Below are 18,407 nucleotides of genomic sequence, written 5' to 3' on the forward strand. Positions count from 1 at the left end.
AGTGCTCATCTTGTTTCAAGCAACATGGCCTAACCTGGGATGACCTTTGGAATTGCAAAGACTTCCAAGTGAAGGGAGACTGCATTGGACTAAAGGACCTAGACACATATCAACCATTCATGAGTGAATCACCTGACAGCCCCGTATGCCCTTCAACTGTAGACGACAGTACTTGCTATTAATGTAAATAACTATTACACAAACTTGCACAAACACTTGTAATCTTTTTATGCGTATAAGTTTACAATCAAATTACAGCAGTATGTATATTTTTTACATATTTGTACATGAGCATTAGTCTGAGTGAAGCACTATGTGAGTTACTTATAAGGTATAGTATATTGGTATGCATTGATCCAATCAGTGTAAGATTCATGTGGAGGCTGTGATGAATGGTGCGCCTATTGAGTTACAGAAATTTTGACGTTATTTAGTGGGCTTCCTTTTTCTGCTTTTCTTGTGATGTGCTTGACTTTTTGATCTAGTCTTTGCATCACTTGAAGCAGTAGGTCTAGCAAAGCTTGGTTTCCTTGCCTTCTTTTTCTTCAAAAATAAGGCACACATGAAAACCATAGCTCAGTATTGTAAAAATAACATCTATACCTTAGGTTTTTCCGATTTCTTTTCATCAGCTCCAGTTTGAAGGCCACTAAGTAGACCATTAGCTACTGCTCGAGCTATAACATCTTTTGGCGGAGTAGATGGAGGTAAGGGCTAGAGTAAAAACCTCATCACAAAAATTGGGTAAACACTTTCTTTTACCTCCTTCTCCAGTACAGAAACTTGATACCTGGATGACATTTGATCTACAAGAGGTGATAATTAAGTGATACACACCATTGCACTACTATAACTGAATTACCATCATCACTGCAGTAACCGTCATTACTGCTGAAAAATGATCGCATTATGTGAGGCATTGACTGAAATTTTCTCAGTGTACTATCATGCTTCAGTTCACGAACTGTTTTACTGTGGGTAGTGATGGTGTGTTTAACAATGCCACCATTTTCTTCTTCTAATGCTGACTCTGTGAAATATACTATCCAACTGGCCTGGGAAACTAACAAAAGAAAAAGAAAAATATTGTTATTGTTGAGTATACTGAGAAGTGTTTTAATGCAAGATGTAAATACATTTCAAAAACAGCATTCACTGTCTGAGTGAGTGCCATATGCTATCGTCATCTTGTTATACTTTACTTTTAATATTTTCTCTTAACTTCCAATTGAAAACAAGTTAGCTTTACTGTAAGATGGTAGTGCATAACTATGGCACTGTTCTAAGACCTGTTTACATCCTGCTTTGAATATTTTAGCAGTTTAATACCTTGATAAGATATATGATAATGTGTGATGCATACAAGAGACTGCGGGAAATGGGAAATTGTGCACAGGTATTCTGGTATGTTTTTGATAGCTATGTATTGGTTGCCATGCATTGGTGTGTATAGCTAATAAACCTTACAGATGTATACATATCTAATAGCTGAGAAAAAAGTAACTGCATTACCCCTAATTTAATAAGTAGAGAACAAATAAAAGCCAGGTATGTGGCTTCAGGCATTATCAGAGCTGGGTTAGGTGTTCAGAAACATACCAGAGAATAGGAAATGCCTACACATGTATACATTACACTCGTAAGTAGAGAAGATGTGTTCTGTTTCAGTTAGCAGCTAATCTACTTAAGATAATGGGATGGTGCTGAACTTGTACTAAGATATTTACTGTATAGTTGTAACATCTGTATAGAGGAATACACGGATTTAACCGATGGATTTGTGTCCAAAACCTTTGGGCTGCAGCCTAAAGGCTTTCAAGGACCATAACATGCCAAGTGAACAGTTTATCAGTGCTAAAAGTGCAAGAGGTACTTTACAAGGTATATAAAAATTATGAGTTTTGATTATGGGATGAAATTCATTAAATTTAGGGTGTGTAGGAAAGGTTCTGCCAAAAGGTAATCAATTATGTGACAGTGTCAAGGTACAATTGTACATGTAAAGTGTTACAATTGTGTGTATGCTGGAGTGCATGTGCAGTGTTATAATTATATCAGTATATGTTCTTACAGGGTCATGAGTCATGCACCAGATAAAACAGATATATCTGCTCATGTGATCAAATAAAAATGCTTTAGTACTATACATTTTTGGCGTGTCTACTTATCATGTGGGTGTGTTCACAGCTGTACAGCTGCGTAGTGTTCATGATATTTTGTATGGTACAATAAGTGTTCATAAGGCTGCTGCATGCAATCTCAAAATCATATCATCTATAGTATTTCTATAGTTTGATCCTAAAACACACAAGTATCACATTGGCTGCATATTCAAATGCTCATGTTGTAAAGCCTGTTATTCAACCCCATCAGTCAGACAATAAAAGTTGCATACATATATAAGACAGAAGAATCTTTCAAGATATAAAGGTAATAAGTTCTCACTTGAGAGCAAAAAGTTAGCATATGTCACCGGCACTGAATTTTGACACTAATGCTTTAGATGGAAGGGGCAAACTGCCGCAAACACTACGTTTGTTTGGTAATAACAGGAGTGCATCAAATCCTATGGACAATGTGCTCTCCATGGTAATATCTCTAGTGACTAGTCACCATAGAACTCAATATACTAGTACATCAATACCATTCCATTGATAATCTGTCCAAACAACACATGTACATATATGGTCATGTAGTCATTGAACTCAGCTGGCATGAGGCAATTGTACAACTGTGTACGTAATACAATCTAGTGGTCTAGCTGGAAATTTAATTCTGTATAAAAGCCACATACCGTATATGCGTATATGATGGTTGACTTAAAATTTTCCAACAAAAGAGACCCAATCTATCACAAACTAAAACTATAGCACAAAAATTCTCATTAAAAGATTATTGTAAGAAAGAATTATAGTGAGTTTCCATGCGACTTATCCTCCACAAGTCAGCTACAAAGCCACATGTTAACAAAACAGGAAGTACAAGGTGTGTGACTTTGGAAAAGTGATGGTTAGATGTACTGCACTTGTCATTGATACAACTATAGAATTTCAGTACGTGACATGGGCTGTTGTCATAAATGGGTGCACCCATTTCAAACAAAATATACTTTATCACATAAAAGCAAAGCCCACCCAGCTTTAGCTGCTGTATAATTCTGGGTCACCATATATATATAGCTACTCAGGCGCTCAAGGTTACCACTAGGTCCCACTTTACAAAAACTACACCACACTACACGCAAACACACAACATATATGTACTGTTTTGTAAATTAGATATAACACAAATTTTTGGCATTGAACACTATAGACAATAAGTGTTAATTTTGTCCTTTACAAAGAGGTGTCCTAACACCCACACGAGAATTCTACAGTTAAGTACTGTTCATAGAAACAAAAAGCAATGAAACAAGTGAGGTCGTCTACACTTGCAGCTATACTATAGTCAACCATGATTGAAGTACACCTGTAGGGATAAAATGTCCACTAGTATAGCTACAGCTGTGAATGACCTCTCTTGTATCATTGTCTTTTATTTCTATGAAATACACTGTATTTCTATGAAATACACTGTATACATTATACTTGTTTGTTATAATAATACTAGAGTATAGAATGGTGTCAGACACATTATAAAATTAACTATACAATTGAATGTATGTCTTGAGAATGTTACTGAAAAGTGGTTATGGCCATTCTGCTTCATTTTCAGCTATATGTACGTATGTTGCAGTTACAAATGAAGAACAGTACAAGAAGTACATCAATCCCACTGACTACAAAAATTACAGATGATTCTCATGATACAGCAGAAGCCATAATGTGCTACCTGCAAATCAACACCTGGAGAAAGAAATGGGATGCAATGGAGAGACAAAGGTAAGTCCATGGTGCACGCATTGTAGCTTCTGAATTTACGACGAATAGTGAAGATATCAAGCCCATAACCTTAACATAACTTTGGCTGAAAGTGTCAGTCAGTCAGTCAGTCAGTCAGTCAGTCAGTCAGTCAGTCAGTCAGTCAGTCAGTCAGTCAGTCAGTCAGTCAGTCAGTCAGTCAGTCAGTCAGTCAGTCAGTCAGTCAGTCAGTCAGTCAGACAGACATACAGACAGTCGGTTGGTATAAAATTCAATTAGAGTCACTCTGAAGGTACATTTTGATTTTAGAACTTTCATGCAGTAAGGCTGGGAAAACCTTCATGATTCCTACTATGCAGTACTTAATACTGATACAGTTGACTTAGAACCTAGATATGCTGGCACGTATCAGGCCAGGTGTCTTACATATTCCAAGGAAGCACTCATTTGTAGCTAATTAGATATATCATAAGTAGGTATTCCTATAGGCACCTTCAGGACATCACGTTTATATGTGCTGAATATATACTTGAGGGAGAGAATATAAAGTTGCTTTATGACTGTGTCTCAATAACATTTATACAAGGTTCCCATGGTACAATTGGTTACTAAACACGGTAGCTTTTAACAAATCATAGACTCCCTAACTGACAAACCACACAGAGACACTGGTAAAATAATAGTTTATACATTTATCGCCATGAGGCAAATTCAAAGCTGTCACATATACAGTATGCAATTACCACTACACATGTATCATATTATTGTAAGTGTTATTATATGGAGAAACACTTACTGTATAATCTATTGGTGGTGTACAAGTCTATATATAAACCATCCCATAACAAGTGATGTACCTCAGTGGCTTGTAATTAGCAGCCATCGGTGTACCATGTCTTAAAAATAGATTGCTAAGTTACTAATTGTGTTTTGCTTAAAAATGGATGAAAATTTAAAACCGGCATACCTTTGTTGAACCCATATGATATACAGTACAGTGTTAATGTAGTTAGCGTGAGGCTCACATTTCAAGGCATGCAGTAGAGTGGCTGTCTGCTCCACTTGCATTGTTTTGTAACTGATCTTGCAGCCACCCACTGGGGCAAGCAATAATGCTGTAATATCATCACCTGTAATTTGAACACAACACACATTATGTAATTGTGTACAACAATAGCAAAAATGTCACATAGAAGCTGCCCACCTATTAAAAAACACTTGGCTTCACCAACTGAATTATTATCTAGTTTTAAAAGCCATTTGAGGACCCCTACACGTTCATAAAAAATCTTTGGCATTATTCCACAAGGGACAAGAAGATGTCTGTAAATGCAGCTGGAACCAGAATGCCACAGCTCTAATTACTAAGACTTTTATGTTCTAAGGTTAATCAGGCCTACCGGCCAAAAATACTATAAGAGCCATGCAGGTTGACAAATTAAAGAGTTCGTCTTGTCCTCATACACAAATTGAGCTATTACCATGCACTGTGGCTTAATAGACTATGTACAATGCAAGTTGTGAGAAAACAGCTTTATTTTTAGTTGTCAAAAAATTTATCATTTCAGCCAACCAGATGATGAATGATGACAGTAAAGGTGTCAAGAGTAGTCATGTGCAGTTGGCTCCATTACAAGCTTGGGAAAAGCTTCCCCATATGAAATCTTTGATTGACCATCAGTACATTTGAACAAAAAGATTTTGAAAAATTTTAGCAGGTCAAACAGTATTACAAATGAGCCAAATTCAAGAACTTGTGTTATTCCATCCTTGAGTTATTAAATGTTTTTGAGGGTTTGGCTCAACAAGTACATTCTATAGTAGTGTAGCTAACCTCCTTCTTGTAATAGGTAATCTACTGGATTGTTGACAGCTGATAGAGTAGATATTGGACAACACAATACTACGGAGGCTTTCTCCAGTAATGGATCTTGTGCTGATGCCTCAGTAAATGGTTGATCAACAAGAAAAATGTCTGGATAAATTAAGGATACCTAACAACTTAAAGAAAAAGTTTGTGGATTCATCATTTATTGAAAGGATACTGTTCAAATTTAGTTGTGAAATCTTCTCTTCTAGTCGGGCACTCTGTAGAGGAGTCACTCCGTACACAATCACGTTATGCTCTGTCAAGCTGGCTATGTGCAACACAGTGACACCTGCAAAATTGTACAAACAAGTAATATCCACACAAATTTAAAACAGCTGTGCTGTGAAATAAATGATGCAGTAATCAAAATCCTAATGTGGCGGCCAAGAAATGGCTGCAATGATGTTAATGCTAATAATTTCAATAACGCAGCTGTTTTTTAAATTTATTATCATCTCACAGCTTTTTTTACCCAAGCTTTTGAAGGCCACACCATTGTTGGCTGTTTTTATTGACTTCTTTTTGTACTTTATAAGGCCTCAAAAGCTGACTCTGGGGTTTGTTTTACACACATCTATACAGAGACAATGATGATTGTTGAAGATAGAATTATAATTGTATTGGATGGTTTATTTCAATATTTGGTATTATTATTGTAACACTCTAATAGAGCGCACACTATTAAAGGACTTTTAATAGAACACACATAGAATGTTCTAGAACAATATAGAACTTCCATTGGTAGATATGTTTACTAATAGCCAGATTTAAAGAATTTTCATTTATAAAAGTAGAAATTAAGTAAGTTAATAGCAGCTTTCAGTGGTTAAGGATGCAGATGTTTGGTAAGGAGATCCCTGGTTTGAACCCTACAGGTAAGTTTCTTTTTCGACATTTTTGCACACCATTTTTACCCTGTGGTGACTGCTCTACTAGAGTATCTCAACCCCACTAATGAAGTAATTCTGCAAGAACTACTATGTAATACACATTACAGATCATAATATGTAATACACATTACATATTACGTATCACGTATTATATACATAATAATATAATACATAACAGGGGTGGATCTAGGATTTATAAAAGGGGGGGGGGGGCTAACTCAAGGTACTAATCTCTTGGGTATAGGTGTGTGAAGCATGCTGGAACTAGGGGGGTCTGGGGGCATGCCCCCCCCAGGAAAATTTTGAAAAATAGATGCTAAAATACTGCAATTTGGAGACATTTCCACATAAAATTCATACCTGTAGATATTTTATATACTGCCTTTAGATTATAGGTGTGGCTCTCTGAAGCATTTTGCTAATGGAAAAGTTTGGGTAGGTACAGACAACCAAGTACATGATGTACCCCTCTCACAATTGCACAACACTGAATAGGTGCATGTTAGAATAAGAATGTTGAAGGTGGAAAATTTTGAAATTTGAACAATACAAGATTGAATCTGAGAGCAAATTAAGTATTGCCATACATATTAACTACACAAGTAGATGAATGAAGCCCTTTAAACAGACCAATGCACTTCATTGTATGTATAGGTGCAGGCAGATTTGGAAAAATTCCATAACAGAACCAACTACATGTTTCTAGTGAATGTTCTATTAGAGTAGTTAGCTGACTGCTCTATTAGAGTATCTCGATCTTGTACACCTCCAATGCTGATCCGGGTCCTTGTTGCATAAAGCATAAATCCACTGATAATACCTTGGAAAGATGTTTATAAGGTGGTTTTATGAGTATTATTAGTGATCATATAATTATGCTAAGACAAAATTTCATTATAATACTCAGTATATTGATCAAGTAAAGCCTAAATATGAAGGGGGGGGGGGGCTTCAGCCCCCAAAGCCCCCCCCCTGGATCCGCCCCTGCGTAATACCAGGAGTTCATAATATAGCAGTGAGGGAGAGTGTCCTACTGTCAATATAGCCTGTACAAACACACTGGGTTAAGTTTCTCTTTGATTAAATCAATACCTCCACTGGTGATATAGAACTGTTGATTAGCGTTAATTGGTGCTGATATGGTCAAGTCTTTATTCTTTGAACGGACTCAGGTGTAACTTAACACAGTGTGTTCCATGGAAGTATTTCAGTTAGACACTCTCTCCCACTACTATATTATGAACTCTTGGTAATACCAAGAGTTCATAATATACATATACTGAGGAAAGTATCCTACTCTCATGTACCCCTGTAGAAGGGCACATCGTGGAGTTATGACGTAACGACAAGGTGTTGTGATTTGTGACATATGAGCAGCCATAAAAGTGCCAGAATTGTTAGTACCATTCCACACTCGCGACGTGAATGGCCTGGCAAGAAATGCTTATGCAATTGTCTAAACCCAATAAAGACACGCTTGTAGTTTGGTGAGAAACGCTGAAAGCTAGAGTTAGTTCGGTTGCTAGCAACATTGTTAGGCATGCGTTCAATCGATATCATGTTCAGTTAATGATATCATTAATTATACAAAGAGAAACGGAAGAGCCTAGAAGCGTTACGTAATAACTTCACAATACGCCTTTCTACAGGGGTATATGAGAGTAGGATACTCTCCTCAGTATTATCTACTATGAACTCTTGGTATTACGTGTACGTGTCATGTATTATGTAATACCATTAATGGTATAAAATTGTCAAGGATTTTAAGTAGGTGGATTCCCAAATCACCATCTTGTCGATATCATTGTAACTTAAAATTCCATGGTTTATACCAGACAAAATCTACTAACATGAATACAGTAGTGAAGTCATCAAATGTAATTTCCGTTGATTAAACCACATCACAGGTATAAAGAATTTATAATTAATGTGTTGAGTCTGAACAAAGATACAATTTTTGGGAGTTTTGTAAGCTCTAAGGGTTCATGCATGTGTCAGGCATGTATGGGATAGTTTTGTTCAAATTGCCATGTGGAAGGGAAAACAGATCTATAATTAAGTGAAAATACCATTTTTTTTGCCAGTTCTTCCTCACAATGCACTACCATATGTCATAAATTAAATAAAAAGAGCGTAGGAATAGTGTTAGAAACAAGATGGAAAGGTGTGGTGAGACTTACGTAGAGTAGACTTGCATAGCGATAAGAAACACAGTTTATAAACTGGGAGGAAAGGAATTCGTAGAGTATTTAGGAAGCACTTAAGATTGCTCTATTAGAGTAGAGGTGACTGTTCTATTAGAGTATAAAAGCCATTGTCCATAATTTACCAGTCCATTCAAGCTGTCCTTCAAGTTAATATCTAGTGGCTGGCTGGTGTAATTCTCTGTGCTCAATTCATTAAATAGACAGTGAATATAAACACTCTAATGAAACATTCACAAAGTTATACAATGAATCGGACATTCACAAGTATGACATATAGCAGGCTTCACACCCACCCACCCACCACAGATTTAGCAGTTAACACTAGCAACCTCTCAATGAATCATTCCTTAATGTCTGCTTAAACAGTATGATGTGCTAATAAATGAAAATCTGTTAAAGCACTCAAGAATTTGCAGTAAAGGCGTATAAAGAATTAATGCTCATTGATAAAGTAGCTCTGATGCAGAAGACAAAGGGGAAAGTACAGCCATATATTACTCACCTGACCACAGATTCGTTATGATGATATCTCCTCTACTAGTACTGACCATCTTCCCAATACATTCAGCAAACCTAACACTCTCCAAGTCCTAATAATAAAAAAATAGAGTAAGGATGATAAGAAATGATAAACAGGATGCTATAACCTGAATAACAAGTTGGTTGCTAGTGACAGCTTGGTTACTGTTGCTATGTAACATTTCCCTACAATCTGGTGAGAATGCTAATACATCTTTGTTTGTTCCTAGCACACAAAATGCTTTAGACTGTTCATTGGTAAGCTCATCTACTTGTGTCAGTTTAGATGTCACCAAATCTGCTATAACTTTATCTTTAATGTCAGGTGTAGTAATTCGTGCATAACAAGGATCGGTCTTCCATGCTTCCCATCTTTTCCTTTCTCTCTCAGGTAGAAGATGTTGGATGCTCTGAGCATTTTGCTCTATCCTCATTCTAGCTAAAGAAGCACTCAGTTTGGTACGATGTGCCCACAATATGCTAGACACTGCTCTAACTTCAGATGGTACATTCTCATTACTGGAATGAGGCGGTGGCATGTTAAACTTTAGTCTCTGCAAATCATAAGCCATCAGCTCCACTAGATACTCATGGCTGTGTAGCTACAAAGAAGAAAATTGAGCATGTATACTATGTGATTTCCACCAGCATACAAAGTTATATGTTTAATCTGCAACTAACCTCAAAGTATTTATCATATATGCCACTCTCTTCCAACCAGTGACGGACAACCTGCACATCTGTAAGATGAACAAAATGCAGAGTGAGCATACAGCATCAGCTATACAACAGCCCCTCTAAGTAAGTAGTTAGCAAATATTTTGGAGTGGCAGCATAGTCAGGCCAGGTAATGAGTACAAACACATTAGTCAGGTATGCATAATATAACCACCAGGCATTGAATAAACTACTGACAAATATCACATGAAGACCATGTAGAATTTGAACTATTAATGAAATGCTAAAATATCCAATTTATCAAAGGTTAATAGTATAGCTGATTTGTATCCCACCCAACTGTGACCCGAACCCAGATATAGCCGGCTATAAACGAAACCTAGTGAAATTTATGACGTACGTTGGACAGCTTCAAACACAAGGGAGCAGATCTGCAGCTTTGTTTCACCATCTTTGATGTCGCTGACGAATCCACGTGGGGGGTTGTACCCCCTAATTACCGCGGAGTAGATTTTACAGGCATCCAAGTAGAGCAGGAACACTGGATTAAGAATGTGCTTCTTGTGACGTAATTCTTGTACCGATGCTAGCAGGGACTTGATCTCAGAGTTATCTAGCAATGAATTGTTCTCCATGTTCGGTGACACCGGGCTCTTCTCGCGCTCGTAGGGGCTGACTGGACGATGGAGCGATCTACGCGACTGCTTGGAGCTAAGCTTGACCTCGAGCTTAATGCCACACGCAGAATTAGCTGCGGATGAAGCCATGGATACGAGTAGTTGTGGCTGATTAACAGTACTCAGGAGTTGATAGGGTTGTTTACTTCTATCACTTGTTACTATAGTAACACCAAACTCTAATAAATACTCACCCCAAATTTAAATTCTATTTAAAACGCCTCAAACTATATTCTATTTGAAACGCACCATACCAAAATATGACATCGGTTCAGTGAACACCAAACGGTCAATGATCTGCATACAATGCACTAACCCTTATCAATATTAAACCCCGCCTATCCACATATTGGCGACAACAAATAGCTCATAGAATGCACACTCAAAACATTTTAATCTATAACCAAGACACAATGTGTAAATTGTTATTCGTGAACATGCAATGTAACTATGCCTTGGTTGTTAGCACTAAGGCAACGATCAGTCCATAGAGACCCAACACTTCTGCAAAAATAAGGATTAGAATCATTCCGACAAACAGACGAGGTTGCTGTGCTGTCCCTCTTACACCTGCGTCACCAACTATGCCAATAGCAAAACCTGCTGCCAATCCACTGAATCCAACAGACAATCCTGCCCCAAGATATAAGAATGACCTAAACATTAAAAGGTTACTTTAAATGGTGCACTCAAAATGTCATCAGCAAACCTACCCAGCCAAATCCAAACTTGTATCAACTAAAACACGACAAAGACAATAATAATTTATACTCAAAAGGTTAATTGTTACATACTTTTGTTGCCAATCAAAACGGAGACGACCAACCCATAAATGGCGATGATACCCGCCATAACCACCGGGATCACGGACCTCATAATCAACTCCGGTCTCATAATACTCATTGCAGCTATACCGGTACCACTTTTGGCTGTACCATAAGCCGCCCCCAACGCTGTAGAACACAAACAGATGGATAAACCTATTCTTTATCAAAAATCAGCCAAACTTACAGCTGAAAATGATTGAAGCCGAAGCTCCCATCACTGCAAAGAAAGGAGTGTATATTGGCCTGGTATCGTCCGACATGGTGACACTACTTAACGTTAACTTCAACACGCTTCACAAAATAAAATGTCAACTTTAACCGATCATGTGATTAAGAAAGGTACGCGCATGCGTGAGGTTCTGATAGTCTTGAATATTGGCGCTTTATGCGCTCCAAGTTAGCAAACTACCAAGCTGTAGATAGCAATTATGGTGAGTACGCTTCATTAACTGAGTGATTGAATGTGTCTGCGGTAAAAAGTTCCATTTTGTAATACTTAAGTTGAATTCTTGGAATTAGGGTGATCCTTGCTTACAGAAATGTAAATATAATGCAAATGCTTGTATTGTGTGTTTCTGTAGGCGTACAGAAAGCCACCTGCTTTAGGATCAAGAAAGAAGCCAGGTCAGTGCTGGGTGTGCATTATTTAGAAAACAGACTTTGTTTACTTTAGGCCCCAAGCCCGACCTCACCGAGGAACAAAAACAAGAGATAAGAGAAGCCTTTGATCTCTTTGATGCTGATGGGTCAGGAAAAATTGATGCAAAAGAGTTAAAGGTCTGATTTAGCCTAGAAATCTTGCTGTCATTTTTTTCCATCATAGGTTGCTATGAGAGCCTTAGGGTTTGAACCAAAGAAGGAAGAGATTAAGAAAATGATTGCAGACATTGATAAGGATGGAACTGGTAAGATGTAAGTCTAAATTTCCTGAGTATCTTCAACTATCACTCCAGGAACGATTGATTTCAACCAATTTTTACAGATGATGACTGTCAAAATGAGTGAAAAAGACTCCAAAGAAGAAATTATAAAAGCGTTTAAACTGTTTGATGATGATGATACAGTAAGCAAGCAACTGTATCTGTGTGTATATCATTGTATTGGTGTATTTGTGTGTACAGGGGAAAATCTCCTTTAATAATTTGAAAAGAGTCGCAAAAGAACTTGGAGAGAACTTAACTGATGAAGAATTACAGGTGAGTGACTGTTGCCTCCAATTTTGATACAACCAGATAAATAAATTGTAACTGTACTTCTGATTGCACCTTCCTGACTTGTGTGTGGTTTGTGTAGGGTGTAGGTGCTGAGTGACTAATGACAGTTAATATTAACATATCCCATGTGCTGATTATATGGAGTGGTGTAGGAATTACAAAAATTTCTGTCAAATTTGTGAAGTGCCAGAACAGCCTATTGCTGGTAGATAACTTTGGACTCAAAATGCAAAAGGTGCCTTTGAACATTGTGCCATAGTTTGGAAGTTATACACTGCTAGCTGACATGCAATTCAGAATGGAACTGCTATAGTCGGTACACGTTCACCTGAGCCCCGCCAAATATAGTAATATCAAAGAGGTGAACCCCAATGGTTTTGTACAGGAACAAGTATTTTTTCATGTCATAGATATACAGACTAGTACCTGGGATTGGGATCATCTCACGTGGGCCCATTGACTGCAATAGAAATGCATTTCGCTGGATCATTGTTACCCCCTTCAAAAAAAGGCGGGATAGTGAAATATGCCATTCACAATACGTTTCTGTAAAATATCAATATGTGAGGGTGTTTAGTTGTTGGTAAGCCTTCTCGCGAAAGGGGGTGGTTAATTAGTGGTAGGGCCTGGTTATAGGTGTTTCTCTCAGTGCGGCTGGCTGATACGTAGCCACCATTATCGAAGGAACCAGACTTATAGCGCATGGCAACTAATTATTGTTTTAGGAAGCACTCACAAGAGCAGAACTAGTTTTCTGTGCAATAAATTTGAAGATATTACTGCTTCCAGTAACAATGATCTGGCATGAAAAACTGTATGATTCCAATCCCGGGTGGGTACTTGTCTGTATATCTATGAGGTTGTAAACATGTTTGCATGCCTGAATTGTCCATACTAAATGTATGGGATGTTTGTAAAACCTCATAACTCACTTGTTCTTGCCTGTACCTAAACGCTTTTTTGATTAACAGTTTCATTCTGGGCTTCACAGCGCTACTAATGCTGGCCCATGTACTGTAACAAGAGTTATTAACAAAAAAGGAGGGCTCAGGTGAATGCGAACAGACTATAGTCTTCTCATTGATAAACCATCGTAGCTTGGAATATACATGTAGTAGCTGCATTGACACTACCTTTAAATAGGTTGTCGGCGATTTAACTCATCCAAGTGATGCTTTTGTGAGGTCGGACATGCTTTAGGAAATTATTGGTTTGTCTTTTTACTTAGCAACTTGAGCCCCTATACAAAACCCGCCAAATGACTAGGTATTTAAATATAAAGTATACTTTGTTTTGTAAAGAACCTTTGATTTCTCTTTAGTTTTACACACATAACTCAAGGTCTTAAACATGACTCTATGCTATATTACAACATTTTATCCCTGAATACCACAGTTTGAATGCTATATGAAATGAGATTGTTAAGTGTTTCATTACCTAATATAGTACAATAATGAATTTCTCTTACCATCTACTAGGTTTCTAGCTGCCACCCTTGAATAATAGTTACCTTGTGTTGGTGTGTTCCACAGGAGATGATCGATGAGGCTGATAAAGATGGCGATGGTGAAGTGAATGAAGCAGAATTCTTGAGAATTATGAAGAAGACAAACTTATACTAACACCAAAATATCATTTTCCTAGCATCTCACTTAATGTACTTGTACCATGTAACCCTTTTGTATTTGTCACTCTGCAGAATACAAGTATGCATATTTATTGTGTATTTCAAAATATGTATTAAATATTTCTATTTCACTGAAATAAGAATTTATGGCGCTTGTGAAAGAATTTGAAAAGCAACTGAAGAGAAAGACAAGGGGTTTTAAACTAGGTGAGTAAATGAAGTTTTACTATTCACGTTATAAAGTGTTAAGCAGACGAAATAGCTCATGATAGCCTTACAGAAGACGAGTCATCTACTCTGAGCGACACTAGTTACAGTAGCGGCAGCAGCATCAATGATAGCAACACGGAGAACACAGTAGTAGACGAACCATCTATAAGAGAAAATGCAACCCACGTTTACTCTGAATTAACTGCAATACGGGACAAGCTACATGTAAGCTTTATTGGATAAAAGAACGTGCACTTGAGTGTAACTCGAGGTGTAACTTCTTCAACATAGGAAGAATCTCAGAGGTTACAGGAGCGAGAGACCAGACTTGTTGAACGAGAACAAGCAATTCTGGAACTGGAGCAGTTAGCACGGTCAGCTCATGAAAGATTAACAGAATTTGCTGAAGAAGAAGTAACCAGGAGGTGGGAACAACTTGAAGAGGTGCATAGTTAACACGTTGTGGTGGAGGGTATTGGTGAGCTTCACAATTTGTTAGCGAGTACAGGGAGAATCACAAAGACTCAGTGAAGCACTGAAAGAGAAAAGCAAGGAGAATAGAAGACTACGAAGCTCATTTGATTCCATCAAACAAGCCAGTGATAGCCTTCGCCAGCAAGTAAGGTGGAGACAAAGGGGAAGATAGCTTTATTTATTGTACTACACAGCTTGAGGAAGTCCAACAGAAGAACCAAAAGTTGGAAGTGGACATCACAAGTGTTCAAGCTCGACTAGTAAATTTGCAGGTATATTTATCTATTGCATCCATGTAGACCATTTAGTGTGGTGTGTGTGTGTGTGGTGTGTGTGTGTGTGGTGTGTGTGTGTGCGCGCTCGCATGCGTGCGTACGTGCTTATATTGATAGCATATGTATATCATTTTCATTATAGAGAAAACAACAGTTGCAATCTACCAAGCACGTGACAGCTTCTATTGAAGCTGCAGTGTCTCAACATAGTACAAAAATAGCTGCTACTAGTCCAGGTAATTGTCCACATATTATGATGATTATATTGAATAGTTCTTTGTCTTGTTTCAGTTAAACTAAAGGAACATAGAAAACCAAACAAGGTGCATGTGTGGTAGCTTATTTCGTAGAAGTGATTGTTTACAGGTTACATAGTATCCTTTAGGTGATGATCAATATTTAGAGTTGCTTGCAATTTTGTTGAGTTGGTTGTGTGACGACCAGCTCAGTAAGACAAGTAGCCCCACCCAACTATTGGTTAGCAACAGCATAAAGGTGATTTGTGCATGTAGCAAGAACAACAAGGGGTACATTTTTGTTGTTTGTTCGTAGGTGCTTCCAATTGCTGCTTCTCTCATACCGAATCTTCACTCAGCAAGCACTCAGATACAACTGCCATTCATAAAATTTTTCTATTGGACCATTGTACAATTAAACTCAATAGGAAAACAAGTAAGCTTGTACAGGCAGTAACACACACACACACACACACGCACACACAACACACACACTAGAGTGAAACAAGTGTATTAAGGACACCTTGGGACTGACGGCAAAAATGTCCTGATTATTAAGGTATCCTGGTTTATCAGGTCAGTTTAAACACATGCTAAGGTTTGGGACTTATTCTAGGGCTGGACGGAATCTTGCTATTATTATAGTAATACAGTATTCCAGTGAAACGATACCTGTATTGTCTAGATTTCAGTGAAATAATAATAGCATGATATCAATAATACTGTGGCTTCATCAATAATAAGTGTTTGTGACAGCTCTCTTGAGACCAGAAGATTATATTGTACCACTAACAAACTTGTAATGCTATTACAGTCAACCACTCTAATATAGCAGTCATCTACAGTGTATAAATCTAACAATATCGTAACACATCTCTACTGAGCACTAAAATTTCCAATACCCTTGGCCCTACCATTACTAAGTCTCCTGATTACACATGGTGACCTCATTTTCAAGTTCCCTGAACACCTTTCACTGTACATACAGACATACATACACACCTATTCTACTTGCATGACATATATGGTACCATCATAATAGTGTACTGGCTGTGATATTATAGAAATCATCACTAACTACAACTCTTCGGAGAATTGGTGAAGAGCTTCAGAAGCCATCACATATTAGGTCAACTGAGCCAGCAGGAGTGAAGCCATTTTATCAAAGTCCTGACCTTCATATACGACTGCTATCATCTCTTGTTATTCTGCAGACAATCTCACAAGGTGAGTCAGTGTAGTATGTAGCCCTCATCTGGGATACTAATTCTGCCCCCAGGAAATTATCTAGTACACTTGTAGAACTTGTTTAGTGTATGGGTGGCCCGGCTGTGTGTTTGTGTTATGTAGTGTGTATATTGTAAGTATGTGTATGAATTCATGTACCAACACTCGATCATACTCAACTCATGTTCCACTCCAGTCGACTGTTTGGCACTCGCATTTGATATGATCAAACAAGACCTCAGGGATGATGTAGTAAGTGTAACCATGTGGTAGGCCACCATTATATATGGCCTGTTTATAATCTTGTTTCCAGCAACCCACTTGCTTGATCATGTGAAGACCTTCACATGATCAAGTGCATGGGCGGCTGGGGACCAGGTTGTATGAGCTGGCCTTAGCAATGAGATCATGAAGTGCATCTTGTTTGGGATCTGTGTCACTATAATGAAGTGATGAGGGTATGTTTGGGGGTGCCTGCCTAGCTAATTGGCTTGTTATATAGAAACTCTGAACTTAGTGTGTTTATCCATCAGTAATGTCCTGCTGTGTTATGTGTAGGGTAAGGAAGTGTTCCTTCTTTACCATGGTGTGTCCGCCATTTTGTGCTACCTCAAGCCAGCACACAAGGTAACTGTATACCAGTGAGATATGTTAGCCATTAAAAACTCGTGTCCTCTCATAAGGTTTTATGTGAACATACAGCAGATATATTTCTACTACTATCCATGGACTCTAGTAAGTATTAACTATATTGTACATAATAGGGGAAGTTTTGGGAAATAGTGTTTTGCAAAGTTAAAATACCTCTCAAGCTTCTCCAGATATATACTTTTTAAATTGTTACCTAGCTGTCAAAACTGATGTACTGCGTACTGTAATTTTGCTTTTTGATGGTTATTTTTGTAGTCAAACGAAAGTTTCTTACACGAAAATGTTTGCAAAAGATTAGTAGAGCAGTCATTCATGTACAAAAATAGAACTTTTTTGCATGAAAATTATATGGTACATATTTTGTATTTAACTTTCCTGTCCACACTAGTTATTCTTGTCACTATAGTAACACTGCAGTTGTTTCTGAATGAGTGCAGCACTGATGAATGGTTTATATGTTGTGCTGGACTGTTCAGGGATGTACAACATGTCGGTATTAAAGTGTTGGAGAAAATGAGTATTGTATTACAAAGGCTGTCCAAAGTCAAGTAAGAAGTGTTTATGTAGTGTTTGTACGTATGTTTATTAGTGTAGTGATTGCACATGTACAAGTATGCTTGTTTCTGTTACACAGGTCTAACAAGAGAAGATTTGAGCAGTCACAACTAATTCCAGTCATTCAGAAACTAAGTAGAACCCTCAACGAACCAGACACAGCATTCTTAACACTAAACCTCAGATCTGTACTGATGAATTTAAACAGTTGACAATAAATAATGAAACCAGCGGCACTGCATGTCATAGTGAACCAGTGTGTGGGAAACCCTGGCTGTAATTATGAGGAGCCTACCATCAATTGCCCAACTTTAAGTTGTACAGCACTTTTCGGGTTCCTAGTCCTACCCCAGGAAGATTTGTCTGCTCTAGACTCCTATAGGACCTGAATGGTGTACCTGCAAAGCATG

General features: G+C 37.8%; 4 protein-coding genes across 4 annotated transcripts; 2 read left to right on the forward strand and 2 right to left on the reverse strand.

The window, feature by feature from the left end:
* Positions 1-204: 204 nt before the first annotated feature.
* LOC136238743 (putative methyltransferase NSUN7) lies at positions 205-10,910 on the reverse strand. Its single transcript, XM_066029316.1, has 11 exons — positions 10,425-10,910; positions 10,028-10,086; positions 9,475-9,948; positions 9,330-9,417; positions 5,906-6,019; positions 5,695-5,835; positions 4,886-4,990; positions 863-1,063; positions 763-806; positions 604-714; positions 205-543 (listed from the first exon to the last, which is right to left on the reverse strand). The coding sequence occupies exons 1-11, from the start codon at positions 10,789-10,791 to the stop codon at positions 427-429; spliced, it is 1,821 nt and encodes a 606-aa protein (XP_065885388.1). The 5' UTR covers positions 10,792-10,910; the 3' UTR covers positions 205-426.
* A 140-nt stretch (positions 10,911-11,050) lies between these two features.
* Positions 11,051-11,874, reverse strand: LOC136238749 (V-type proton ATPase 16 kDa proteolipid subunit c-like). The gene is made up of 4 exons (XM_066029323.1): positions 11,713-11,874; positions 11,496-11,654; positions 11,415-11,439; positions 11,051-11,357 (listed from the first exon to the last, which is right to left on the reverse strand). The coding sequence occupies exons 1-4, from the start codon at positions 11,786-11,788 to the stop codon at positions 11,150-11,152; spliced, it is 468 nt and encodes a 155-aa protein (XP_065885395.1). The 5' UTR covers positions 11,789-11,874; the 3' UTR covers positions 11,051-11,149.
* Positions 11,833-14,495, forward strand: LOC136238748 (uncharacterized). The gene is made up of 7 exons (XM_066029322.1): positions 11,833-11,959; positions 12,110-12,152; positions 12,202-12,305; positions 12,352-12,433; positions 12,482-12,591; positions 12,650-12,724; positions 14,275-14,495. The coding sequence occupies exons 1-7, from the start codon at positions 11,957-11,959 to the stop codon at positions 14,362-14,364; spliced, it is 507 nt and encodes a 168-aa protein (XP_065885394.1). The 5' UTR covers positions 11,833-11,956; the 3' UTR covers positions 14,365-14,495.
* LOC136238745 (coiled-coil domain-containing protein 138-like) lies at positions 14,490-18,227 on the forward strand. The gene is made up of 15 exons (XM_066029319.1): positions 14,490-14,576; positions 14,623-14,804; positions 14,871-15,023; positions 15,079-15,198; positions 15,248-15,325; positions 15,471-15,564; positions 15,620-15,651; positions 15,704-15,823; positions 15,881-16,000; positions 16,629-16,791; positions 16,988-17,043; positions 17,350-17,418; positions 17,475-17,526; positions 17,849-17,990; positions 18,077-18,227. The coding sequence occupies exons 1-15, from the start codon at positions 14,516-14,518 to the stop codon at positions 18,207-18,209; spliced, it is 1,575 nt and encodes a 524-aa protein (XP_065885391.1). The 5' UTR covers positions 14,490-14,515; the 3' UTR covers positions 18,210-18,227.
* The last annotated feature ends 180 nt before the right edge of the window (positions 18,228-18,407 follow it).

The sequence above is a fragment of the Dysidea avara genome, chromosome 11, assembly GCF_963678975.1.
Source record: "Dysidea avara chromosome 11, odDysAvar1.4, whole genome shotgun sequence".
In the NCBI taxonomy this organism is placed as follows: Eukaryota; Metazoa; Porifera; class Demospongiae; order Dictyoceratida; family Dysideidae; genus Dysidea; species Dysidea avara.

What these genes read in the sequence shown, in the direction of transcription:
- LOC136238743 (XM_066029316.1), bottom strand. Translation starts at nt 10,791, where the DNA reads ATGGCTTCATCCGCAGCTAATTCTGCGTGTGGCATTAAGCTCGAGGTC. An exon ending in TTACCTATTACAAGAAGGAG is followed by an intron (nt 4,991 to 5,694) that starts GTTAGCTACACT and finishes TTCAAATTACAG; the next exon opens with GTGATGATATTACAGCATTA. An exon ending in AGAAATCGGAAAAACCTAAG is followed by an intron (nt 544 to 603) that starts GTATAGATGTTA and finishes TTATTTTTGAAG; the next exon opens with AAAAAGAAGGCAAGGAAACC.
- LOC136238749 (XM_066029323.1), bottom strand. Translation starts at nt 11,788, where the DNA reads ATGTCGGACGATACCAGGCCAATATACACTCCTTTCTTTGCAGTGATG. An exon ending in CGTTTTGATTGGCAACAAAA is followed by an intron (nt 11,440 to 11,495) that starts GTATGTAACAAT and finishes GTCGTGTTTTAG; the next exon opens with TTGATACAAGTTTGGATTTG. An exon ending in ACAAGTTTGGATTTGGCTGG is followed by an intron (nt 11,358 to 11,414) that starts GTAGGTTTGCTG and finishes TTTAATGTTTAG; the next exon opens with GTCATTCTTATATCTTGGGG.
- LOC136238748 (XM_066029322.1), top strand. An exon ending in TTGATGCAAAAGAGTTAAAG is followed by an intron (nt 12,306 to 12,351) that starts GTCTGATTTAGC and finishes TTTCCATCATAG; the next exon opens with GTTGCTATGAGAGCCTTAGG. An exon ending in TAACTGATGAAGAATTACAG is followed by an intron (nt 12,725 to 14,274) that starts GTGAGTGACTGT and finishes TGTGTTCCACAG; the next exon opens with GAGATGATCGATGAGGCTGA.
- LOC136238745 (XM_066029319.1), top strand. Translation starts at nt 14,516, where the DNA reads ATGGCGCTTGTGAAAGAATTTGAAAAGCAACTGAAGAGAAAGACAAGG. An exon ending in TAAACTCAATAGGAAAACAA is followed by an intron (nt 16,001 to 16,628) that starts GTAAGCTTGTAC and finishes GTGATATTATAG; the next exon opens with AAATCATCACTAACTACAAC. An exon ending in CAAAGGCTGTCCAAAGTCAA is followed by an intron (nt 17,991 to 18,076) that starts GTAAGAAGTGTT and finishes TCTGTTACACAG; the next exon opens with GTCTAACAAGAGAAGATTTG.